This window comes from Oreochromis aureus, linkage group 18 (genome assembly GCF_013358895.1).
Source record: "Oreochromis aureus strain Israel breed Guangdong linkage group 18, ZZ_aureus, whole genome shotgun sequence".
NCBI classification, from domain to species: Eukaryota; Metazoa; Chordata; class Actinopteri; order Cichliformes; family Cichlidae; genus Oreochromis; species Oreochromis aureus.
This window is the reverse complement of record NC_052959.1, coordinates 27827753-27854646: the sequence shown is the minus strand read 5'-3', so window position 1 is coordinate 27854646 and position 26894 is coordinate 27827753. Positions and strand designations below refer to the sequence as shown.

General features: G+C 39.3%; 1 protein-coding gene across 3 annotated transcripts; it reads left to right on the top strand.

The window, feature by feature from the left end:
• Positions 1 to 500: 500 nt before the first annotated feature.
• Positions 501 to 21272, top strand: LOC116328108 (rho GTPase-activating protein 12-like). 3 transcript variants are annotated; one of them, XM_039601822.1, is made up of 3 exons: positions 501 to 791; positions 11002 to 11770; positions 13464 to 13553. In XM_039601822.1, exons 2-3 carry the CDS (start codon positions 11075 to 11077, stop codon positions 13536 to 13538), a joined length of 771 nt encoding a protein of 256 aa, XP_039457756.1. In that variant the 5' UTR covers positions 501 to 791; positions 11002 to 11074; the 3' UTR covers positions 13539 to 13553. The 3 variants fall into 3 exon arrangements, with proteins under 3 accessions (XP_039457756.1, XP_039457755.1, XP_039457757.1); XM_039601821.1 differs by having other exon boundaries at positions 502 to 781; XM_039601823.1 differs by lacking the exon at positions 13464 to 13553 and adding an exon at positions 21255 to 21272 and having other exon boundaries at positions 505 to 781.
• Positions 21273 to 26894: the final 5622 nt, after the last annotated feature.

Genomic DNA, 26894 nt, shown 5'->3' with positions numbered 1-26894 from the left:
CAGCTTTTGGTCCCATTTGTAGATGGGCTGTGAATTGTAACACACAGGGAAATGAATGGGCATTTTGTAAACTGTGAAATGATAGTTTATTCATTGTTCATTTGCTGGTCCGGCTCACTTGACAGTACATTGGGCTGATTAGCACATTGTATGTGTGCCATGAACTAAAAGTTGACACACCTTTTTTTCGTTTTAAAAGCAGTCACAATTACGCACAATGTATTTGTAGTTCACGGCCATCACCGCCAGGTTGCGCTAAATCCCCTTTTGTGTCCGGAACACCTGAGAGTTCGACCCATGTGTATAACTCACAAACAAGAGAAGAGGTCTCACTACGATAGCTAGTGATTAGTCATTAGCCACTTACAACTACAGCGTTGCCAGATAAAACAGTGCTAAGTTTAATTAGTTAACTGGGCATGTACGAGACCGGTGACTATGGTAACTTACTATTCGTTAAACCGGAAAGTGTTATTTTTATTTTTGTGTTTTCCGGAAAATGTATAGAATAACACGTCTTGTCTGCATAGACGATCTTTGCTTGAAGGTAGTTGCGAAGTTCTCGGGGCAAGCGAGTCCACGGGAGCGAGCACTGCTGTAGATTACACACCGGCCAGGGAAGAGCAGGACGGACTGGAACGCCGCTCTCCGACAAACCTGACAAGTAGGGAAATAGTTTCACACGGTGACCGGTCGACGGGAAAGTTTACTGGGAGTTTAACTTCACCCGGGAGCACCGCGGCGTGTCGGTGTGTTTCCCCCCTGGGATCCAGCGGAGGAGGTAGGTGAAGGTGCGGATCTGTGCCTCAGTGCGGGACACTGAGGAATGCTGTAGCCCTGAAAGCTAATTAGCTAGCTAACGTTAGCGGCAGATTAAGCAAGACCGATGAGACCTGCGAGCTGAAACTACGAGTTAAGACCACAAAACGTGACGTTAAGGTGAAGGTTAAAGCTCTGAACCCACAAAAGAGCCCAAAGCTATTTTCAGACCTAATAAAAAAAATCAGATAAACTTGAATCCTTTTGGGAATACCTTCTAAATTAGTGTCAAGAAAGCGCAGAAATCAGTGTTTACTTTTCTAAGGAGTGTCTTAAACAGATGTGTTATAGTACTTTTTGACTGGCAGGGTTAACCTTATTACCTGAGAGCAGTGAAATGGATCTGCCATAAAATCCTCCTGCTTACACCTTTTTAAATATATCAAATAGCGATATTAGACAGTTAAATGTCTTTTTAAAGTTAATCTGATCCTCGTGGTTTGAAAGCTGCCGTTTAAATCACAGTAGAGCCTATAATCATAACCTCAACGACACAGTCCTATCATGAATTATAATGAAGAACCTTTAATTGTTTCAAAAATGTTCATTGTCTTAAGTTTTGAGGTGATTTAGAAGCAGATGTTTCTATGCCGTTACTGACCTTAAAACTAAACTTGTACTTTTAAAGGGCATAAGTTGGTGTCAGTTGAACAAGTAGTTATTTGAGAGTTTGGATGATCTCCCCCAAAACTGCCATTTATGAAAGTAAAGACAAATATTTGTTTATGAAGTGAAAAAGCAACCAATTTAAAGAGACAGTTAAAGCATTGTTACTGTTTTTTATTTACTTTATTTTTGTAATGATGGGCTTGAGAAAACCTTGCTGGTGACAGAGCTTCACGTGGTGAACGGAAGAGAGATTTTCTGTAAAACCTCCTGGTCTTATTGTGGCCAGCATGCCTTTAACATGTTCCTTATTTGTGTTTTGCTTAAAATGTGTACTCTGATTTCTTTCTTTCTCCATTGAGAGAGCTGCAGCTGGCCGTGGTTGGTGAAAGTGGTTCAGGTTGTGGCTGTAACAGTGATGGGGTGGGGGGATTCCGTGGGGAGCTGATTTTGATTTCTCTAGAAGAAAATTATGGTGAGAGTCAGTGTCAAAGTAGGACAGCCAGTGCTGGATCCAGGCTGTTTGAGGCAGCTTGGGCCTATATTTGGTGGCTTCTTTGTGAAAGGAGCACGGTGCACTGCTTCTGCTTGTTACAAATAGATACATCGAGAATTAGTTTTACACGTTAAAGACTATATTTTATATCCTCACTTATCCCCCATTCTGAAACTATTCTGACTTTTGTTTGTGAGCTGTTTGCTGGTAACTGTGGTTTTTCTGCTCCAAACAAGTGAAAAGCAAAATATAGATAAAGGCAGTATAAACATAACATTGACACATAAATCTGGATGCAAACAATTGCTTATTTGATAGAATTATGGTTCATTTGGAGATGTGTTTGTGGTCCTCTGGTGAATGTAAAGCCAATATTTTTGGTTCCTACCGACTCCTGAGGGAAATGTTTGGCTCTGTAGCGAATAACATTTTCACTACTTTTTGTTCCACTGGGTTGCTTTGTGTGTCTGTGAGTTTGTTTTTCCTTTTGTTTTTTTTGCTGCAGGTCAGTTAATTTTTTTGAGTTTTAGGGTTTTTTAAGCTGTTTGCAGTGGCCTGAAATGGGACATTTAAGAGCCAGAAAGCTAAACAAAGAGCTTGACAAGTAAGAGGAACCACATACATCATTTAGATGACAATTTAGATGATTTAAAAAAACAAAACATGATCGCAGTAAAGATTTACTAAGTGTCAAACTGAACCAAAATTCCTCCTAAAATATCTCCAAATTGCTAAAGCTTTGCTTTTAGCTTCCTCTATGCTAACTTACCTCTCCATTTTGCAACCATCGTTCTGCAGTTAACAACATAGAATTTAATTCAATAGATGGATCCCTTAAATAAGGTCATTGTTACCAGTCTAACTTTGTGAGATGGGATCAGACTGATATTGGATCCAAATATCTGATATGTGGTGCGTCCCTGATTATCACCATGTTTTTAAGAGTATTAGCTATGTGTCTCTTTTAGTGGTGAAGTCGGTCTGGACATAAATGTAAATACCCATACCCCATTTTAACAAACTGTGCCTGTAAACAGGCAATCAGGATGTCTGTAAGGTTGCAGTGTCACAGATATGTAGTCACTGCCCTTAGCCTTGGTCTTGCCAAAGAGACTCACCATTCAACCTTGAGCAGCTTCCTTCATGTCCACCCATTATTTCCTTCGTCACAGCCTCTTTTGCTAGCTGTTGTTGGCATCAAGAGCAAACACAAGCGTTTACTCTTGACATCTGAACAGTGAATGATCCAGTGGAAAATAATTCGTGCTTTGCGAGACTCATGCTAATGTTCTGTTACATCTGATCTGCGCCCACAGGCCAGAGCGATTTGCGCTTTGTGTCACAAAGTTGGAAACTCTGAAGTTTTTTTTTCTCTCCTTGGCTCTGAATGATGTCAGTGAGAGCAGATATCTGTGATCTGACATCCCACCCACCTGCTGTTCACACCTTCCGTACTGTGGGGCCACCAGTTGTAATAAAAATACAGATTAAGACGATTAAGACGAGGCAGATCACATCGCAGCAAACTAAATGTGGAGCAAAGAGTATGCTCGCACGAGACAAGTAACTGATGCTGAGAGTTCATTGGCAGTTTTTATATCATGGAGAAAAATATGTCTCGAAAGGGTTACAAATGTGTACGAATCATCCACAAGTGTAAATGAAGATTTACAAATGTGTCCATGATTTGTGTGTAATGTTTGAAGACTCACAAATGCATGCTTCCATCCACACACTAATGCAAAGCAATTTAACCACGCGTAAAACTATTTTACTGGTGCATATACTCAAACCTGAATAAATACTGTTGCATGCCCGTGTGGGGTTGTGAGACAAATTTCATGCTGCCAGCTTTGCAGATCAACAAATGTAAGCTGCGTCCATGTGCCGGTGTAAAATCATCTGGGCTTCCTCTGTATTCCTTCCTTAATGTTATCCTGCTGTTATTATACAATGGTAAAATTAACATCAACACAACCACAGTGTTTCCACATCTGCAGCTGAGCACTCACTGACTTTACGCAGCGGAAAAACATTTCAGGATGTAGCAGCAGCTTATTTGATTCATCGAAGCACGTGCTTGTGAGTCCTCAAACATTACACACAAATCACTGCACACATTTGTTACTCTTAGTGTACGCTCGTGGATAATGACGTATGCATTTGTAACCCTTATGAGACATATTTCTCTCCATATTATATATCCAACTTAAAAACCACAAACAAGCTGGTTGTAGGTTTGTTAAAATCAGTATTTTTGATTTTGATTTTAATGTATATTTCTCACATTTCCCCTTGCAGTAAGTACATTTATTAAGGATAAATGAAAGCTCAGATTTGTTTTCATGGCCTCATACATCTCCATTTTTCTTCCTCCAGTGACTGTTAAAACTCTTAAAGTTGGTCATTTTCATAGTTTAGAATACACCCGTTTATTACCACGTCTTTTTGAGCCACACGATGCCTTGTGAGGCTGACGGGCTAATGATAATGATATTTCTTTGTTCATTAATAAGAGAAAAGCAAACGACCAAAGCTATAAAAATAAATGTCCAACAGCAAAGACTTGGATTAAATTGAAAGAACACACATTATTTAAGGTGTGGGTTGAAGCTCTGGCTTATTACACCTACCTTTTTTATATAGAGCATAGTCTAAATGGCAAGTCATTTATAGCAAGATTTCATCTCTAAAAGACCAAAGAAAACATTATATTGAAAGTAAATGTGTTGGCTTTTGTTTAAATATAAAAGATCATCCTAATCATATTTAAAGACATGGAAGCACAAACATTATCACACACAACTTGCTGTCAGAAGTTTAGACCATGATGTGGAATACATTGAGTAACTTATGTTTCTGAAAAGTTCATGTTCTCAGCCTGTGTTAGTGCTTAAATGAGGAAAGCGCAGCTGATTACCATCTCTCCCCAACCCTGTTCCCTTTAAATATCTCCACAATGGGAATTTGCTCTCTCTGATGAAAATAACTTAAACTAATCACCAGCGGCCCGGCTCTGAATCGACAGTCTGAACTTGGCTAACAAGAGTCATGTGAGACTCAATGCAGAGGAATTTCACTGCTGCTGCTGGTGCTTCACTCGTCCCTATTTCAGTAGAAATATTTAATGCGCTCACAATGAGAGAGTATTTCCAGTGTGCTGATTTCTGTTTTGCTGAGGCAAGAGAAAATGTGAGGGTGTGTTTCCTGCATGTGCTGACAGCGGCGGATTTTTAAACATGCATATCAGTTCCAACACTTCCACACACTTCAGCTGAGGTCCTGCTTTCATGGGACCCACCCATCCACTCCGTCTCCCACTGCAAATCTTATTACCATCACTCTGAATTAAGGGTCGTCTTCTGATTTTGCTGATTGGACTCTGAGAAGATTTGTTTGCTAAATAGCAGCACTGAAGCTGTAGCTTAATCGTGGTGGGGGATAAGTGAAAGAGACAACAACCCCCAGGTACTTAATCTTCCAAAGACCTTTCAGTATGAGGAATAGGAGCATTAAGTTGATTGTCTGTTTTGTTTGTAGTCTTCCTCATTTTAATGAGGGTATTTCAGAACCACCATGCCAGACTCCCTCATAGAGGGATTGCATTTTTGTCACCTTTTTCAAAATTAATCATCACTTTTTAAAAGCTGCATAAAAAAGGAACTCAAAAACTTTAAATTTTTTGTTGGTTTTTACATGTTTCATGTTGTATGACTTGAGGTTTACCTAACTTAGTAATTAATTGCTGTACTCTGGTTTAAAATCAGTCTTAAATTTAAAAACAGTGAGAAGGAAACATTCAAGTGTATGTTTTTTCTGAATCAAAATTGTTCTTTCAAGGGTCACTTGGCATATAAGGCCTCAGTGCCACAGGCATAGAGACTGATTAATCAACCTGTTGCAATCTCCGGTTGCTGCAGAATTGCTGAGGTCATCCCTAGTTTCCATGGAAGATGCCGACTCTTCAACTACCCACTGAGCAATAGTGAAACTTGAAAAAGTGTGATGCAAACTGGAAGGTTTGCCTTTAGGGTCAAATTTGTGTCTTAAAGCTGCATCGAGGGTGTTTCAAAAGGCAAAACTTTTACTCTGAAGGTGAATGGTCTCCATTTCTAGTTTGTGTTGCGTTTTTACAAGTTTCACTACTGCTTGTTGAGTAGTTGACAAGCTTTGCGGGCAAAATGGCGTCTTCTACGCAAAAGGTACTTTTTTGGTACCTTGGCTGGGGTTCCAAGTGAGCTGAGTCATGAGAACGACTCCTTCACAAAACTGCCATTTTCAAAACCTAGCAACGAGGGAAATGGCTGCACAAAAACCAACACCGTGGCCTCTGAGTCTGACAAAAAGCCACAGAAAGCGCAGCAGGTATACCACCGCCACGACGTCATGGGACTTTTGATCACGTTGCTACAATGACCCCAAGCACATTAAGGTGGTACTCAGTTGTAATGGAAAAAGACCAAAACCGAGTCGAGCAGAGTAAAATCTGAGTAGGTACTAGTGGAAAACAGGCATTTGACTGGTCCACATATGTAAGACAAAGAGTCTGTTGTCTAAATTAGTTCCTGTTATTTCTGGCTGATTATGAGCAAAAATGTGTTTCATGTTTGAGTAAATTAAACCTCACATTGGAAAAATAAACTGGTTGAGATTAGATTTTTATGACCCATGTGGTTTTTCTTTGAGGGAAGACCAAAACCCTGCAAGGGGTGGAAGGATGGCAGGAAATGAAATCTCATCTCACTGTCTCATTGAGTCCCCAAACCTCCCAGCCACTTTGAGTATTTCACTGGGCAAACGATGCTTGTAGACTCCCTGAATAATGAGCAGGTTAGGCACGCCATTTGCTCAGTTATTATTCCCAGAAAGAAGGAAGTCGTGCATCTGAACTCTGTGCAGACTACAGAGTTTTTTTTTATTATCTGACTCCTGTTTAGTGTTTAGTGTTTATTGTTCTTTTTTTTCTTCCTCTCCACTCTCTCCAGCCATAACTGGTTGTGCCAGGTCCACTGCCCACCCTGAGTTAGTGTTTCTTTTCCCTTCACCACTATGACCAAAGTCTTGCCCATTAAGGACTTCTTAGCTACACTATATATACTCTGGGTTTTTCCAGCAAATTGCAGTTTTAGGAAAAATCTTCAGCATTGTAATAAAAATATTTTGTTAACAGTTAATTTAAGAGGGGTTTTATTATTAAAATCCATATTTTTGGACCCAAATTACAGGAAAATGCGTAGATTTATGATAAGTATATTAACAAAGACACTTTGTAAACCTACAAAGGCCCATTTTGAGCTGGGAAAAGCTCTCAGAAACTACTGGACAAAAGCAAATTCTGATTGTTTTGACTGATATTGGATCAGTATAACTGTGTTTGAATTAGCATTTCCAGTTTCATGCAGTGTTTTATTGTGTTCATTTGGTTTCATGGATTTTTTTTCCTGTTCAGCACTGATATAAAAATAAAATAGAAAATAGTGATATAAAGAATTTCTAGCCACTCGACTCCATGCCTTCAGCATGAGGGTTGAGGATGTTAGCCTGAACCCCTCGACTCTGCTGTTATTCTGTGAATAGCTGTGAATTAGCACCAGATGCAGTGTTTTGTTTCATTTGGCTAATGGACCTCCAGTCAGCTGCATAGAGCAGTGAATCCCAGTACTGCTCGCCTAATCACAGATATTTACTGCATCAGCAGTAATCCCGGCACTGCTCGCCTAATCACAGATATTTATTAAGCTAATGCACGACCGAAGGTAAACAGAAGCGCAATGCTATTATTAGGTAATAGCTGCCAACCGCACATTTAATGTTCAGCTGCAGCTTTAATGGTGACACCCAGTGGAAACTACTTTTTGATTAATCAAGTGGTTTTAAAATAGCGTAGCTCATGCTGGTTAATGTGTGTGGGATATGCTCATTAAGCATTCTCAGGACACTCGTACAACCACAACAGTCTTTACAGTGACCACTATTTGTTGTGCGCTTTGTCTGGTGCCCACGCCAATGTTTTCACAGAATTTGTGGGCTTATATCACCAGCTGCAGATGGTGGCCTTGCTATAGTTTCATGGATCATGGGTGTCTCTTAAATGAATCTGCATGTGTTGTGCAGCGATGCTCATTATTCGTCATGAACTCAAGATGAGAGGAAACACACAGAGGGGTGTTGGTTACTATTGTAGAGATGCAAATGTCTCCCCACCTTTTTTTTCTTGGTATGTATGTTTGCTTTTTGTTTTTCTTGTGTGTGTGTGTGTGTGTGTGTGTGTGTGTGTGTGTGTGTGTGTGTGTGTGTGTGTGTGTGTGTGTGTGTTTGTGCGCGTGTGTTGTGTTTGTGGAGGATGTCGTTAGTTCCTTAACTGCCCCAGTGGCACCGGTATAAGTTATTGGCAATCTCACAGGGACAATAAGACCGTCATACTGAAGAGAAATCAGTGCTGCTGGATTAAAAAAAAAAAAAAAAAAAGCAACAATGCACCCTTTGTCCTTGGAGGCATATTCTTGGTTTGATAATGATGTAACTCCCTGATAATTTTGTAGGATTGCAGTTATGGCTGTCATTGTATTATCCTGCTGCTCATCCTGCAGTAGCCTGTATCGTCATCAAGTGAGTCTGCTTGACTATCGCACTTTGTTTGAAATTGTTTCACGGCTGAGATTACAGGCCCTTTAACCATCTCGTGGTTTGGATGCCTGGGGACAGTAGACTAATTTGATTTGGACTATTACATTAAACAGGAAGGAATGAGTTGCGATGATGTTTTTTCATACTTTATTTAATACTGCAAATATAAACATTGAGGTCCCAGCGGCTTTAATATTTTAATTATTACCAGAGATACAACTGATTGGTATCTTCGTTGTTTCTTTTCATCAGTTACCAAGTTCAGGCTGAGTTTATGCGCAGATCTAAAGTTTCAAAAGCAAACAAAAAAAAAAAGTTGGAGTTTAAAAAAAAAATCTATATTCCTTTTCTTTTAAGTGTTACTTTTGTGTAAGTGACTGGCATTTTTGCTTAAAATATAAAGAAAAATACAAAAAGAATAGATCGTCTTTCTTCTCATAAAAGAACTGCGTGTTAGTCTAATTGATGGTGAATGGTTGTCTGTCTTTCAGTAATAGATTGGCGGTCTGTCCAGGGCGTACCCCGGTCGTTATCCCGTGGTAGCTGGGATAGCTTAAAGTTTATAGGTCTCTAAATGTCTCTTTGCTTTATCAAGTTTGCCAACATTTGAGAAACATTATATCCAGTTGAATATTTGTGACCTAGTAAATTTGTGCAGTCTGCAACAATTTGTCTTTGTAGTTATTGCATTTTTACATTGTACATATGAGGCATTCAGCTGACACTTGTCTCCTAAAGTGACTAGTCAGAACTTTAGAAGTCATTTTTGTCATGTACCAGAGGCAAAAAGAGAGAGCTGAGACTAAATGTCTTTTTGTAGTGAGACTTGACTTGAGGGTAGCCTAAGATTGTAGTTTATTTGAACTATTAAACTTATTTGATCATAATATATTTATTTTCCTGTTAATTTAAAATCTAAACAGCTGAGGTACCTCTTTCTATCAAAATAGGCCATGCTCAGTCGTACCCTGAAGCAGTAAAGTCCAACCAGGAAACACTAATTTTATTCAATCTAATGGTTTTGGTGTATTATTGTTTAACTCAAGGTTGGCCGCGAAGTTCACTACTGATAAGATGTTTCTTTTAATATAAACCTTGACTCCATTAAGTAAATCATATTGGCGTTGGTGATGTTTTTGTCTTTTTGTTGTTGTTGTTGTTGTTTTTTAGAAGGTGTACTACAGCATCACATCATTGTGTAAGAGAGTGTCACATGCGCACATGCATGTGACTTCAACAGGAAACTATGTGTGTCACTTAGCTAATCCAACATGCCCTAATAGCTGCTGGACAAGCTGTCCTTAGTAAGGAGGAAGAAACAGAGTAAGACATAAAAACACAGTAAGTGGGAGAAAGCAGCGTGACTCAGGTTACTGTCTCCACTTCCTCTGTCTAATCATACGTGTGGCTTTGAAGCTCTGAGCTGGACGGTACATTCAGCCTTGAAGAGGATTAAATCTTAGTTTATATCCTATTTGTTTGTTCTGATTGGGTTAGCATGTGAGTATCAGGTTTTCAATGGCACTCTTGTTTTTGTCTTTATTTTGATTAAATGAGAGGACAAGGGAATAAGTATTTTCTGACTTAACTATACCTCAAGATTTTTTTATGGTTTTAATGTTCATTGTTAGTTTTGATTTAAGCTTATTTCTTCAAGTTATTTTCTCTCACACAGAGAAAACACAACTTTTTTAGTTTTTCCTTAAAATTGTTAGTCGAAAACATGTTGTTTTAATGACAATTAAAAAAAAAATGCATACCTTATACCTTTAGTTAGAAAGCCATTCAAAGTTTTTATTCATTTTATTGTTTCAAAGGTCACTAATACAGAAAAAAATTCCCTTAACTATGACAGCATACAATGGGAAGACTAAAAAATGTAATAAGAAGAGTGTTTCTCTATACATACACTTTAATTAGGTGGCACAATCAGGAATATTTAGGTATGCCAAATTATATTTGGTGAGAAAGTCTCTGATCTACCACCTCTGCGGGCAGGTCCCTGTAATGGTGGTCCCAGAAAATGTTTGGCTGCCTCTCCAGGAAGACTTTAGTCTAGCTCCACCGCCTTGGACTATAGCTGGTAGTTGCTGCCACATAGTCTTTGTTCAGCTGCAGTCCAAGAGAGTGGACAGAGTACATTTTCAGGAAAAAAACTCACTAATGAGACAGCTAAGGTTATAATTATATTACTCTATTTAAAGGTTATAAAGTATTTTGCAGAGATGCTCCTTATTGACATTATTATTTAATAATTAATTTCAATCTGTGGGGAAAAATGGAAAAAGTATGTCCTCTTAGACTTTAGCAGGTGATAACTTAGTTAGATGTTATACATACTGGAACATCAGACCATCGTGGCACCCGAGGTGTATGTATAATAAGTACAATAGCAGATTTACTCGCACTGAAATTAAGTGTATATTTAATATATTCTCTTTGTTTTTTCCCAGGTCTACTGATGAAGACATGGTAATAAATATTTTTCTTTTGGGGTGAACAGCCTGGTGGATAGTAAGAGGCATCATGGCAGATCTGCCTATTGCCCCGGGCCAGATCTACATCGAGGTAGAGTACGACTATGAGTATAAGTCTAAAGACCGAATCATTAAGATCCAGCAGGGGGAATGCTACATGCTAGTCAAGAAAACTAATGAGGATTGGTGGCAGGTGAAAAAAGAGGAGGGGTCTAAAGCTTTTTATGTACCTGCTCAGTATGTCCGAGAAGTCCGCAAAGCCCTCATGCCACCCCCTAAACCGATCCTACATCCTCCCAGTGCTACTGGTAATCCATCTTCACAAAGTGCAGGTGCACGCTGGGTAAAACCAAACAATCTGGATCTGGGACTAAACAATCATCCCGCTGAGAACCTTCACAGAAACGAGTCCAACTATCAGCGCTCCCCTTCAGCACAAACTGGAAACACGGCTAAATTCACTCCCCCGATTCAGCGCAGGGACAATAACCACCATCATGCCCCCACCTCTCCCACTGACCATGACAAAGCTCTGGCTGAAGCTCTCCATGGTGGTGTCCCACCACCCCCTTACAAAGGTGGGTCCAGCACCCTGCCCCTCAGTCGAGCCAGATCCCCAGAACTGGTCAGGGCGCCGCTGGACGTGGACAGCACCCAATACTGTGACTCTGCGGGCGAAGATAGACGTACAAATGACTCTGAGTCTGGAGACGAACTGAGCAGCTCTTCCACTGAACATCTCCAGGTAACATCAAAGCTTTTTGTGTGTGTGTGTTAATGTTGGCAGTGATGTATACAAGAATGGGGGGGCGGTGTTAGAAAGTAGAAACCAGGTCTCAGAAGTGCTCCTTTAGTGCACACAAAGGAATGAATTGACAGCCCAAGTTGTGTTCATGTGACATGGTGGAATAGGATTTTGGTTTCACTATTATGAAATTACAGTTCACATATCGGAGATCCAGAACAACTTTTGCTTTTTGTTCCTTGATTACTGACATAGAACAAATGTAGCAACTATTTTTATTGTTTTAGGTGTTTGTGAAACTTTTCACATCAAGTGTTGTGTAATATATGCAGACTATTTGCTGAGCGGATGCTATTAGGTTTGTTAGTATATCAATTATCCTACTTTCTTCATAAAGTGTTATGAAGAACTTGAAAAGGGAACCTGAACCGGCCACACCCTGCTACAGAGCAGTATCTGAGCCCTCGTTTATACTCTGTTGCGGACATAGACACAGGCAGCTGGCGACATAATGGCTAAGTAGGCATTCCTGTTATTTTCCACTTCAAGCACAAAAAGAAAGTAACATGTATTGGTGCACTGCAGTGTAACGTCACATGATGACAAAAAACTGGCTGGCACTTGGACGTAGACGCGGACCTTCTTGGTCACTGTCCAAAGTGTGATGAATTTACATCGCTCTGACCCGAGCAGACCCGAGTGGACTTGCGGTCGCAGAAAGTTTAAATGCCCCAAGTGATTCATGTGCAGCACTGAGATTCGGTTTTCAGATATAAAATCAGTCATCTGTTAAACAGAAATGGGTCATAAAGTGTTTGTTTAGTTTTAAACTGTCAGTATGCCCAAATGACTAACATTAACATTAATTTATTCAGTGCCAGCTGTTTTTTGCCTCTAAACTTTATTTTGGATAATCTAATAATCTTTACCTGTCCTGGATTACTTAAACTTGGTCAAAACCTTTAATGCGTTCTGATAGCGTCAATAATTAAACACAAAACCAAGTCCCAAAAGAAAATTTCGCCCTCTTTTTTTTTTGCCTCACACACACCTCTATGCTGAACGTGCACTGCAGGTATATCCAGTTAAAAGATACACATCTCCTCTTCCATGAACAGAGTTCAGCTGAACTTATTTTCCTGTTCTTATTTTCCATTTCTAAGTTATTATTTGCACTATACATACACAAAATCAGCTCCTTCATTAGCACCATCATTACAAGTACAATAAAAACACTGAAAGAAACTCACGTTTCGGTTTGAACCCATGAACAACACATTTGATTGTGTATTGAGTAATAAAGACACTGTCTTTACCTTCCCTGTGATAATAAAATGACAATTGTAGGATTTCTTGTCATTGACACGTCACGTCTTCTAAATGACTTATTTGTTTTACAACAGGCGATCTAGTTAATCTGTCAACTGTAGTTTCATAGGTTTGGATTTCAGTATGATGCATCACACACTGACGTAAGCATTGTTTGAGTGTGTTGTGCGTAAAAAGGTTATCTGAAGGGAAGTCCTATTTTACAAGTCCATGTATTTTCTGATTGCAGCCCAGTTCTCAATAGATCTCCTTCCTTGGTTATTGTGTCTGTGTGTATTTAAATGGAAGGACAAAGGTCAAAGCAGTCAAGCTTGTTTTTGGTTATGTATACAACCAGTAAACTCTGTGATTTTCTCTTTCTTAGGGCAGATACAACAACTCAATCTCAGTCATTTTCACAACATTGGTCGTCTTGCTATGTGCTTTATGTTGTAATTGACAATCAGGCCATCTCATAGCAGTTGGTGATGACAGGGAGAAAGAACTTCCTTTTAATGGAAAATATTGCCAGCAGAAGCAGGCTCAGGGTGGCTTTGTGCTCATTGTAAGTATCAAGATTAAAAAGTGTATCCACTGTTGTGGAAACTGCATCAGCATCATTCCTGAAATATCTTCCTTATGAGAACAGACTTTTGCACAACAGAAACTGACACTCGAGGAGGAAATGGTATCGTGTATGTTGTGACCATAACAGCAGTGGCAGCTTTATAGGTGACGACACGATGAGTGTCTCCTGAGAACTTTCCACCATTCTCGTAGTGATCAGACCCCCCTGACTTATCATGTGCTCTAGTGTTAAGCTCTGAAGACACACACGCGCGCGCACATGCAAAAGTGATATTTCCAAAATATGTAGGGCAAGAGAAGTGGCCTGAGGCGTCCTGCTACTGGAAGGAAAAGATGTGATCTGGTGTTCTTCACTTCCTGCCTTTGGTTTATAAGGATGTGTTATCTCTGAAAATCTGGATTCGCTCTGTGGTGTAGTGTCTTTCTGTGATTGTAGGCTTTTCATAATGGACCAGAACCAGTGTCATCAATGTGATCTATCAACCCATAACCTAGTAATGATTCAGTGATTGACTATTCTTCAGGCCTGCAAAGCTCATGAAAGCCAAAAGGTGGACTTTCCTACATAAATCCGGTGATGTGAAACTCATCCAGTTTCAGTGGGTTTGTTTTGTTTGTTTTTTCCTCAGTCCTGGCAGCAGGGTGCTGATGACACAAACTCAGGGTTGAGTTAGGACTTCCTAAAACAAGCAGAGCCCTCATGTTGTGCCTTAAAGGTCCATTATACTCGCCACATTGGTTGTGTTGCTTGTAAACAGAGGCATTGCCATAATCAAAACTGGCCTAAATCAGCAGGTATAGGAGGAAAAGAAGAAGTCAAAACCCGAATTAAAGTCATTTTCCAGGAGGTGACCTTTTTTCAGAACTGTTATCTTTCTTTGTATAATTTGACTCTCTGATCTTCTGCACTGATATGCCATTACAATTACAGTAAAAACCAACACCCGGCAGTGCTGCAGCAGCATACAAGTAAGGTTACAAAAAATCAAGAGGTGCATGACTGACTGCAATGACACAAAGGTATGGCTTGAGCCTGCAGGCGTGTAGTGCCGTTCACTCATTGTCAGTATGAAGAGTGTACTGGGCCCGTTAGCCTTTTTGCTTCCCTGCAGCCTTTATTTTAAAGTATAAAGAAAGAAGTAATGAATATAAAGCCAAAGCAGCAGTCTGAATGCAGGAAGGAGAGCTGTGTGTTTGTGTCCTGCTGCCAGGTCCTGTTTCTTATTCCCAGTTCATCCAGCTTTTGACAAGCTACTTGAGTAGGCTGTAGTGAGTGTGCCAAACACTTATCTGCTGCACTCGACCTGACACCAAGGCCCACTTTGTCACTACTTTTGTCGCATGTCCTCCTTTAAACTACTGGCAGTGTTTCATCATTACTTCATCTGTTCATCATTATCTCAGACAGCAGAGATGGGTTTTTTTTATGAAGTTTGGGAATGTTGTCTGTCCAAAATAGTACAGATGTATTCAGAGATGCATTCATCTGCAAGAAGAAGAGTTTACTCCCCTAGCTGTCACTTGAGCGTCTACTCCAAGACTAGTGAATTACAACAACGTTTTGCAAGCTTGAGAAATTCAGTAGTGAGAAATAAATCCAGGCAAATTTTTTATGACATAAATGTGTGATGTTGTGCAAAAGCAAGTTGCCTTGGCTGTACAGACCTTTGTTGTAATAGCTTATTAGCTGTGTTGCACCATCCAATTTTAATTAAACATCTCTCTAAAGTGCTTTACAGAAAAAGCATGCTTTGTTGGGGGAAAGATGAAGTTACATATATGCCTTTTATGTGTCTAGCTTTTTCCAAAGCCACAGTTTGATTACTGCAAGCTAAACATTTCCTACACTTTATGTCATTTGTTAGCAGAGGCTAGAAGGTTGACTGTTAGTTTGGTTAAAAAATAACTTTTTTTTTAGTTAATCTCGGAGAACCAAGGGTAAACAACTATTCTCATACTGCCTTATTTTACACTAGACGGAAAGAAAGCGGAAACTCATAGTTTAAAGGTGACGTACTGCAATACTATTAGAGCAGTAAGTGAAACAATGCAGGTATGTTTGCAAAACATCGCTGACCTATCACTGGATTAGTATTCAGTTGTCATCAGCCTCTGATCCTTAGTTGATTCCTTCTTGCAGTTTCCAGCTGAGATATCACTTGGTACTTCCATGCATACAGTAGAAGCCTCTGGCAACACTGGATTGGTCATTGTATTCGCTGAAGCAGAGGCTTCCCTCCTGCCACTGAATATAATGGCTGTCAGATCTCGCCGTGTTTTTAATTTGCTGCTTTACTGCACTCTCATCCGTTGCCTTTCATTATCCCCCTTCCATCGGGATCTTGATCGTTGGTCAGCATGTGGGAGAAAAACTGAAGCACATACTATGTCACACACTCGCATGATTAGTTTAAAAAATTAAAAGCATTTTTTAGTCCAGCCTGGTCACTGCTCCCTGACATCTTCTCTAGTGAAAAGACAGTGAGGGGTGTTAATTTGTATTCTTGTAGCAGCTCAAGTAGATAAGAGTGACCAGTAGAGCTCCTTGATTATGGCAGAACTCATTATTCCAGTTATTTTGCTCAATATTGAAGTCATGATTATTTAATATGATTGCGGAGTTTGAAAATCTTTTTAAAAATTTACTGAATGGGTTTCCAGGAATTTATAATGCTTCAAACTCAAATAAATTAAATAAATGTGTAGAGCGCTAAGAGTGAAGTAAAACAAAAGGACGTGATAAAGGCAAAACAGAATGCCATCAAGTCGTAGTTTCATCTCGATAATCTTGTTTCAGCGATCAGTGAAATCCAAAATTGTAACTGATAATAACATTAAGTTAATTACACACCAGCAATAAAGCAGTTCTGTAATGTAGGAAAATGATGTGCTGAAAGTCAAAATGTTGTTTTGTGTCAGTGGACATTAAGTGTGTGTGGTATAGACTGTGTGAAGCATTGACACATTGTGGTTAAGCATTGCAGCTCAGTTATTGCCTGTGTTATTATTAGCTATTGTGTTATTAGCTGTTAGTTATTTGATCACATTCTTTGATAATGAATTATTTTTAAATGCCGCTGTAATCTGTGGCATTTGTATAACAGTCAATGTCAGATTTTTTGGGGGGAAATGACTGAATTAAGGGATTATTTGCCAGTTTACTCTGACACAGCGACATGCAGCCAGTTATTTTCTTGATCAAAGCAGCGAAAAACCACAATGGTTAGTGTTGCTGTCGTCTGTCAGTCTTACTATCTCACTTGTTTACAACTTTCTATCAGAAGAATAGAGAGGGGTGTTGCTGCAGGCCTGACTGTTGGTTGGGTGACTGCGTAACATCTGAAGACCAGCAGTTAACATTAATAAAATGCAAATAATGAGTTCAGTTGTCTTGGAGTTATAAATTACCTCTGGGTTTTGTTTCCATTAGTGCTTCTTAACATTTGTGTTTCTCTTTATGTAACTAAAACGTCTTTAAAAAAAATACTTTTCAGCAACTTTTTACAGTGTCTTTAATCTAGAAACTCTGCTGAAGGTCTTAAAATTATGTAAATCAGCTGTTCTTTTGCTGTCTCACTTTTTAAAAGTAACACTTAAGAGTTACCACCTCTCAGTACCCCCTCCTCTGATTGTCACAGTCAATTACACCCACTCAACCCTGCAGACTCCCATCGTTCTTAAATGGCAGCTGTAATCAACTAAAAACCTCTAATGACTCTCAGCAGGATGATTGATTGGAGGACTTCCTCATTTCTTTGATTACTTATTGTGGCAGGAAGTTGAGATGGCAAGTGTGTGTCTTTACACCGTCACACCTTGTTTCTACATGAAGTGGTTGGATGTGCATCTTTAGCACATGAAATAAGTATTTTAGTCATTCTCCGCACACTTACGCAAGCAGAAACACACACACACACACAGTCTATGCATTCTCATTAGCATGGACTCCCGTTTCTGTTCAGTTATGCAAAGACGCATTCAAACAGACAAATTTGTATACACACACACACACACACACACACACACACACACACACACACACACACACACACACACACACACACACACACACACACACACACACACAGCGTCTGAGAGATCTGTTAATAGGAGCCAGGCCATCTGCACTACTGTTAAATCTCTTTCTCTGCCTTATTAAAAAAGCTTATTATATCAAATGTTGGCAGGAGGATCCAAAGTCTTTCAGTTCCCAAATGTTTTCAGGGTTAGGACCCCAGATGGAAACATAATAAAAAATGGGCTCTACTTTGTAAGGATTTTAAATAAAGCATGAATTAGTTGCTGGAGAATACATTTTTCCATGAACAGAAATTATATATATATTGAAAAAAAAAAAAGCTTTCACTGCTGATTTACAGCTCTTGAATTACAGCATCTGCTTACCTTTACAGAACTAAAGTTGAGAGAAAGGTTCCCTGAAATAAAAACTTGCTATTTCCACCTACTTTCTGCCATTTTTTCCCCTGACCTCTGCTGTATGTTCCTTTCTTCTTTTTTTAACCTTATCGTACTCCATCATGTTTCCTGCCAGATTGTTAGTGACCTTCTGTCAGAAACCCACTTTTCTTACATCTAGGTCACCATACAGTCATCCACATGACTGGTAGCTCAATGACAGGTTGTGTTTAGTATGGCTACAACCAATAATACTTCTTTTATTAACAATTAACTGAGGGTTTTCTTGAATCGTCCATTGCCTGTCACAGTTTAGAGAGGCTAAACCTACCTCTGCCACTTGCATGCTTTTAGCTAAAAATCTGGAGCGTACAGCATACATAAAAATACATACAGAGGAAACTTATACCTCATTTTTTCCCACCAAATTACTAGTCAGGGTCCTAGTTTGCGTGATTTAATGAAAAATGTGTCTTTGGTGCAATTATTGCTTGAGGATACCTGTGTTAACCTCAATACAGGGTTGAGCTTGATGAAAATGCTTGAATTGTAATGTTCTTTCAATGAAAAGGCTTGAATTTCAGATGTGGTGCTTAAAAGTGCTGAAAATGAAATGACTTAAATAACTAGATTGTGTTTTCTTATCAGATTTCAGCAAAAGCAAAATTTCCGCCTGGGCTCAGCTGTTTCAATAAGACGGACAGTCATGAGATCACCTGTTTGCTGATGAGTGTTTGATGGAAAAAGCAATGGCGGAGTTTATGCTCTCCAAAGATAGGTGAGTCCTAGTAAATAATTTTCTCTGTGTTACACATGAGTATTTTGCAGATAGCTGGAGAAATGATGTGCACGTGATGTTTGGATGCTCATCACTGATGTTATGAAGCAGCCCTGAGGATTTTATAGTACTCTTCCCTATTTCTTCTCATACGGAAAAGAGTGAGTTTTGATACGTGAGAGACATGTTTGAGTCTCAAGTTAGTGTGTGTCTTGTGTAGTTAGTGTGTAGTGTAGTCGTTTTGTTTTGTGTGTCAGTTCTACTAGTGAACGTCACAGTTGCTGCAACTGTGTGCTGCACTTAAAAAGTGCTTTTTTGAGCCTGAAAAAACATGTTTATCTGGAAGAAAAACACAGCGCTAGCAAACACGCTTTTCAGTGAAACAGCCCACAGAGTAGTGAGTTCAGGCAGTCTGTTATGCAGCTGACCTTTTTGCAGCTTGAATTTGTGTCAATAAACCCACAGGTCCTTCTGTTAAACAGTGTAACAGTTTCTCTGTTGTGTAACAGAGCAACGGTGAGGCCAGATTTCACACACTTACTTTGTGTCTATGTCTTTTTTTCCTTTTCTTTTTTTTTTTAAACACTCTTCTATCCTGTTACCTTTGCCTTCAGTCAGATTCACCTGCGCCTCTTCAAAGCTCTGATTCCGCCGCTTCCACTTACCTTTTTATGTTGGTACACTGCAGTCTTACCTCTCAGTAACATTTTAAAACATTCAAAAGTAATAACATTAACCTGCGACTTGAAACATAGAAAAAGGCTTCCAGTAAGGCCATTGAGTAATTTAAAAAAAAAATGCATTTCCAGTATAAGTTTTTTTTATTTTCTTCTTTCTATAAAAATCCCTATACACATTAAAAAAGACTGAAAAATGATTACTTTTTTTTTTTTTTACTCACAAACTAAGTGCCTTAAATCCAATATTGCCATAAAGCTGTCAAGCTCATTGATTTGGAATAATTTGCAAAGGGTCTTTAACGGTCAGTGATTTCAGAGAGAGCTACTTTGCTTTAAACAGAGAGTTTGTGCATTTTTAAAAATAAAAAAACATTAAGCATGCATCCAGATTGAGTATGTGTCAGCTAAAAGTGACAGTTCCATACAAAGACTTGTTTGGCACAGGACAATTTAACACCAGTCTAACTTTACTGTCATCTTTACAGACAAAAGAAATGGTTCTGATCACTGTTGGAGCATTCAGCTTTCTGTGTATGTCTGCGGATGTAGAAATTTGGTTCCACTCCACTGCATGAAAAAGACATATGAGACTTTTAGAGGGTGAAATTTGCTGGTTTTTTTGAAGGAGAAGGCATTCATAAACCTTCATAAACTCTGGTGGTTGCATCATTAGCACATAGATAACTAATAATTAGTGCTAAGTAGAGTAGAATTCCACTCATCAAACCTGGAGCACATTGTGTTCTAGTGTTTGTTATAGGATTTCATTAAAATGCTCCAAAAGGGACCAGCATCATAAGAGGTCCAGCTCAGTTATTCAGAGACTTGGCTGCAGTCAGCTGCATTGGCCTGTGTTAGCTCCTATCAGTGAAATAAGCTGTGTTCCTAATTGTAAGCCTCATCAGTATCTAATCTGATGCTCTAAAAACCTTCACCTATTCTAAAGTTTTATGGATGATGACGTAAGCCTAAAATGAGGTCCCTTTTCATTGAAAAATGATACCATGATTGTGTGGAGTCATAGCCAGAGTCGATACTGGTGACATGTCAGCTCAGCATTAAAGAGTGGTGCATCCACAGTTCTCACAAAGTCAGATGTCTAGTTTGGGAAAGTTGTGTGACAACAATTTGATCAAGATTGTAGGAGTTGTGTCACATTTCACAGCCAAGATGCGAGTATTTGCAACTTCCACATTGATGCAAAATCAGGCTTTTCTTAGTACAAGAGCTGCTCTCTGCCACATCATACTGTAGACTGATGAGCAATGAATGACTGAAGTTAGGGATAATCCAATGTAAACCGTTGCTATTCTCTGTATTTCTTTGATTAGAGACACAGATGAAACGGAAGACAGAGCGAGAGAGTGTGTGTGCGTGTGTGTGTGTGTGTGTGTGTGTGTGTGTGCACTTCATGGAGCTTTTCTTAATCCCTCTGGGAGCTTCAATTGGATATCTATGTGTTTGTGTGTGTGTTTGGTTATTATGTCAGCTGCAATGCCCTGTGTTGTGCAGCGCGGCATTATGGGAGGGCAGGTCAAGCGGCGTGTGTCGTGGAAGCACAGGGAGAGCGAGCATCACTAAGCTGTATGTGTGTGCTCTCCCTCTCTCTCTCTCTCTCTCTGTCCCTCCCTCCCTGTCTTTTTATGTAAGGATGTGTGAGTGAATTGGAGTTTGTGTATGTGCTCACAGAGTGACATTATCTGGTTTGCCACAGTGACATGTCAGTCAGAGAGTTGGTGAATAGGCAGGGGCGGCTGCTTTTCTCTGCACCATCACTGTTCTCATCAGCAACACCGGCTACAACACTTATTCTTCTGCAGCGGCAACCCAGCTACAGGACAGTATGTACCCAGATGAGAATGAGACGGTAAGACAGCTACTTTATGTGTGCATGTACCGGCAGTGGGGATGCTCTTGAATACAGAATTTTTGTAAAACTACATGCACATTTTTTGCCTAGTCAGCATAGCCTGCAGTGTGTTATACTCTGTTGTACCAAAGTAATGTGGTGCGCAGTGATTAATGCTCGCACATATTACTAGCGCAATGAAACTCTTGATAAAGCATCAGGCTGTTTGGGTTGCAGGAAGCACACACGCCAGCAGGCACTGCTGCATTTACAGAGTCTGTTGCAAAGAGAAAATTGTCTTTAAGTGAAGTACTGCCTGTTTTGAATGTCATCAGTCATGCTGCTATATATAGTGATTTAGTTATTTATTTAGTTTTATCTTGTTTATGCAAGGACTCTATTTTCCAAAAGTTATATGCATAATCATACATTCTCATTCACAGCTCTGTTTTTCTTTCCATTCACAAAGCAGGTGATCTTGCAGCTTTAGCTCACAAGCTTTGGGCAGATTTGTGTTTATCATCCATTCTCTCAGTGTGAGTGTTCACAGTAATCCATACCATTGATTAGTGAAAATCTAGCTGCTTTTCCCCCCCCACTGATCCAGTAAACTCAGTAGCCGGAAGGGACACACGGGAGGTTCAGTCTTATCCTGAGATGTTGGAACTGATGGTGCCATGGGACAGGATAGCTAAGAGGATGCGCTAAGCACTTGGTATGCTTCATTACATAAGCGCCAGCTACGTAACATTTGTTTGGACAGCTGGCTTGTGAGACGAGCTCGGGGCAGCAGTGATGATGGCAGACAGGACAGGGAGGAGGGAGGGTGGCAGACAGGGCAGAGTATCCTGTGACATGTAATTTGATTATAGATGTGCTGTATTTTATAATGATAGTTTAACAAATAATACGTAGTTAGAAAATTATTAATCTTAATTATTAATCTTGTGTTTTTATTGATTGTCATGAGTAGTAGGGGGTTTGGGGGGGGTTGCCCTAAACCCTTAATACAACATGCGTGCAAGAAGGTACAATCAGCAGCTAAGATTTATTTTTTCCCTTGTAACTGTAACATGCAGCTAAAGGAATTCTCATACCGCAAATACTACAGCATATTTACCTATATGAAAATTAATACCCCTCTAAAATGTCTCCTGGTTTAGTAGGTTTAAAGATGAACTTTCAGAAAATATTACAATTTTCGCATTTAATGCAACATCCATTTTTGTTTTTAAACAAAGATGATGAAGAGTCTGAGGTGAGAAAAAATCTTTAAAGGCATGAGATTTTCACATGTACAGTTTTGACAAGCAGTAATATTTGTGATCCAAACTATCTTTCTACTTTCACATTTTCACTCACGTGTAGTCATGCTGGCATCATTGCACCTAGAATAGCAGTGTATTTTATGAAGAAAACATGAGAAAGTAATGACTTGCACTGCAGCTTTCACACTCTGCAGATCTATCCAGTGGACTTGCCGGTGGGTGGGTTCTGGTTGCCTGGCCACCCCTAATGAAACTGTATACCTCTTCCACAACTGCAACATCAGATTATTATGTTAACATGGCACAGTTCCTAATTAGGGATATACCCAACTAAGCAAATGGATGATTAAACTTTCGTGCCTTCTTACGTTGGCATCATAATAGTATTTATTGAAACTATACATAAATGATTCTCTATCTCTGTGAGGGGAGGCTTTAATAAAGCAAAGTGTACAGTAAGACAGAACACACCTGTGACAGTTCTTTTAAAACTTCCTTTCCTTTATGTGATGATCAGTCATTTCCTAACCACCATGTATACCCGAGCAGCCACCGAACCACAATGAGCCGCTACAGTATGTAATCTCTTGGTCCAATATAAATAAAGGTTTGCTTTTGGCCAAGCCCATGTGTACTTCTCTGGCTGAGGACTGCTTGCACTATTCATTTCTGACTCTCCAGTAGAGTGAACCACCTGTGTGCACTTTGCCCTCTGCAAAGCTCAGAGTCAGAGATGATTAACTTGGCAGCATGGGAACATGATTTTATAGTTCTATACATTCAGCTTCAGTCTGGTTAATATAGTATGGGTCTATGAGGAAATGTGGTCCTTACATGTTATATTTAGGAGAAGTCCTAAAAATAAAGTGACTGTAAGAAATATGAAAGCATTTTTAAAGATAAACCAATTAGAGTAATACAGAAATATGGAGCTTTATGATTTTATGTTTTTTAATAACATCGAGTTTGTAGTTAAAGTTCAGCACAGCTTCATTTCATAGCCCAGAATGGCAAAAGAATCAACATCCCTGCCTATAATCTTAAACAACACACATTTAGCTGCCGATTCATAGGTCTATAACTAAGTAACGTCTGTCCTGTTTTTAAACCCCCCTCAAAGAAAGCCTCTAGGTGCAGTAGTCGTCAATAAGATGCGTTTAAGTGACTTTTCATCCTCTGCAATTTATGAGGATTTTTGTAGTTGTGGCTTTGCTTTTCTACATTTCATGTCTTTATTGCAATTTTTATAATAACTTTTTGCCAGATTTCCTTATTCACAGAACACACATACATATACATTAGCTGTATATACAGTGCGTTTCTTCAGCTAAAGCTTAGATGAGGATAATGGAGTCAGACTTTAGTCTTTACCGACAAAGACCTACTTTCTCTTCAGAGCCTACAGTGGGTTTCTAATGTGTCAGTGGGAGACTGTATTCTCGGCAAATGAGTTTCTTTTTCAACTCTTACACAAAGCTCCACAGTTGAGTCCCTGCTGATTGTTAACTGTCTTCTTACAGTCACCCTGGGTTGAACTTAAATGGCAAATGGCTGGTGACATCGGGTTCTTATTTTCTATTTTCTAGTTATAGAAATCTTTGACAAATTCATGATACAAGTTGAGACATGCACCCAGTATAATTTCTTCCCCACAAAAGGAAAAAGGACATGCCTGTGTGTTTTTTGAGGATGGGAATTCATCTTTTAGGCAGTCAAGTGAAACAAAGCCTGATGATGCTCTTTTTAACCACGTCAGTATGAAGTTTGATTTTAAAAAAAAATGCTGTCTGACTAAAATGAAACCTGATCATTCAAACCTTAAAATAAACAAAAAAAATTCTGCCACAAGATGAATAGTTTTTTTTGGCGAAATTTAAGAATTTGCCACTTGGACAAAGACAGGGTGGTTTGAAGAATAGCAGCTTCATAATAGCCAGACATCTTTTAGCTTATCAGTTCATCATAATAGCCAGACTGCCGGTAAAGAAAAATACTCTGTGCCTGTACCCTGTGCCTTTTCTTGGTTATCATGTACTTGAAATTCGACAGGTTTGAACATCTCTTCATAGCTCAAGGCCTCCTTATTTACCTGATGTACCTGTGACAGGTTTAGGCAAGTATTTGCTGAAATGCCTCGGTGTAGCTGAGTTAGCAGCTTGTAGCGTAGGCGTAGTTGTCTGAGAGTTGCAGAGCTAGTAATTGAAATTCAGAGATCTTTTCTTTAAATCAGGCTTATCTGCTGTCATCAGACAGATGTGGTTCAGCAAGTTTCATTATTAAAGTGCAGTCCAAAGATTGATTAATTAATCCTGAATGATTTTATCTTGCACTTTAAAGCTAGGAACAAGTTAGAACTACGAAGGGCAACTGCATGATTGGCTGACTGCTCAGATGACTGTGCTAGGTGTGTGTTGGGAACTCTTCCAGCATTCACAGTTTATACACAAGTTTTATAGACAAGCTCTGAACTTGAATTTCATGAATGTCAGCTTGCACGTTTCTAAATAAATAATTTGTAAAGAAATTTGCTTTATATGTGGGATGTCCTGTTTAATTTTGGCTTAATAAAACATAAATGAACACGCACAGAATGAGTAGGGTCATTCTGGGGAACTGGCTGCACACTGTCAGCTCTTCTCCTGCAGGATAAAAGCTCCTTAACTTCCTGTTTATACTGGGCTCCTGCAGTAATTCCATTTCAGATTAGATTAGTAGATTATTCTAGGAGACCTGTATGCGCTTCCCTCCTGCTTTTGCTCTTCCTGTCTTCAATAATAAGTTCTAAGCAGATGTAATACACCAAAGCACCCATTGTATGTATAATGTTGTGCTTTTGTCCCTCAGAGAAAAACCAGTGAACCCCCTTTGTTTTTGTCAAACTGGTTTTGCTCAAGCAGGTTTTTGTGCCTTGCTCAGGTTAACTGTTTGAGAAGCCAGAGACGTGATCCACAGTTTTGTTCATTTGCATTCAAGACCTGAAATACAGGTTCAGGACTAGCGTACAGCTGGTATTCTGAGTAGAATAAAAAGGAGGAGTTTTTCGCCAAGGACAACTGGATTTTACTATACACAAACCTTTTATCTGTCACTTCACAGAAGCTCGTCTTTGTCGACGGTTTGTTTCACTGTATTCAGGTGATTATTAAAATGCAAGTTTAATCTGATTCTTGTAGTTCTTGCTCTACTTCACATTGTATTAGAGTGAGTGCATCAGGGAAGTGTCGAGCGAGACACTAAATCTTTCCACTGTGCAAATCTCTGCAGCTTTGACTACCTGCATGGTTGGAGATAAAATGTGTGCAGACTGAAAAATGCTGCTAAAAATACGATTCATTTTCACTTGTAGTTGAGGGGCACAACAAAGACATATTTTTCTTTCCCCCCAGAAGAAGAAATCCCCAAAACATGTGAGAAAGAGATTCAAACTAAGGATGCACTGATATTTGGATCAGATATCAGTCCAATCCTGACTTAAAAAGCTGGATAAGGATTTTATGACAATTAATTTCAGGTCAGTTGTTCTACATTTACTATGACACTTGGCAGTAGCAGTGCACCAGTAGCTGAAGGCTGGCTAATAGCAAATGTTAATCAGTTATGATGTAATTTTAACTCACCACACCAAGAACTAGATACCGTTTGTGACATTGTTTTCAAGTTGCAAAGTGGAGACAGTTCACCATGGTAATCAAGAAAACAGAGCTTTAAAGAACCCAACATTTAAATAACCCAACATGCGATCTGTGATTGGGATTAGGCACTAAGAACCCAACATGATAATGTATTAAAAGTAAATTATGTGTGATTGATGTGGACTGTGATCTCGGAGGCAGAATGATTCACTTCACCACCATCAACCTTTCCAACCTCCAACTTTCTTGTGACTTTTTCATCTTTTGAAAGTGGAAATTATTCATTTCCTGTACATGGAGACAAATCACCACAAATGAGAGAGAGAACAGACAGATTAAAAATTGTGTTCAGGCATGAAAAAATAATGTGTCCAGAAACGTGCATCAGTAGATTAGAGGTCGTGACTGTTTCACAAACTGCAGTAGACCGAGTTGGTTGCCAACAAATCTTCTTCTGTTGGCGTCTTTCTTTCATAGTGTTGTTTGGTCTAACTCTTATCAGAAATCTTTTACAAGTTAATATAACAAGTTGCCATCAGCTCGGTTTGCATGATCTTCACCTTCATCTGCATCATATCTGCCTCACATGTGAGGAGATACGCTCA

Bases quoted from the DNA above. Each gene is read 5' to 3' on its own strand.
- LOC116328108 (XM_039601822.1), top strand. From the start codon at position 11,075: ATGGCAGATCTGCCTATTGCCCCGGGCCAGATCTACATCGAGGTAGAG. The intron at 11,771-13,463 runs GTAACATCAAAG...TCTCTTTCTTAG, and splicing joins CTTCCACTGAACATCTCCAG to GGCAGATACAACAACTCAAT.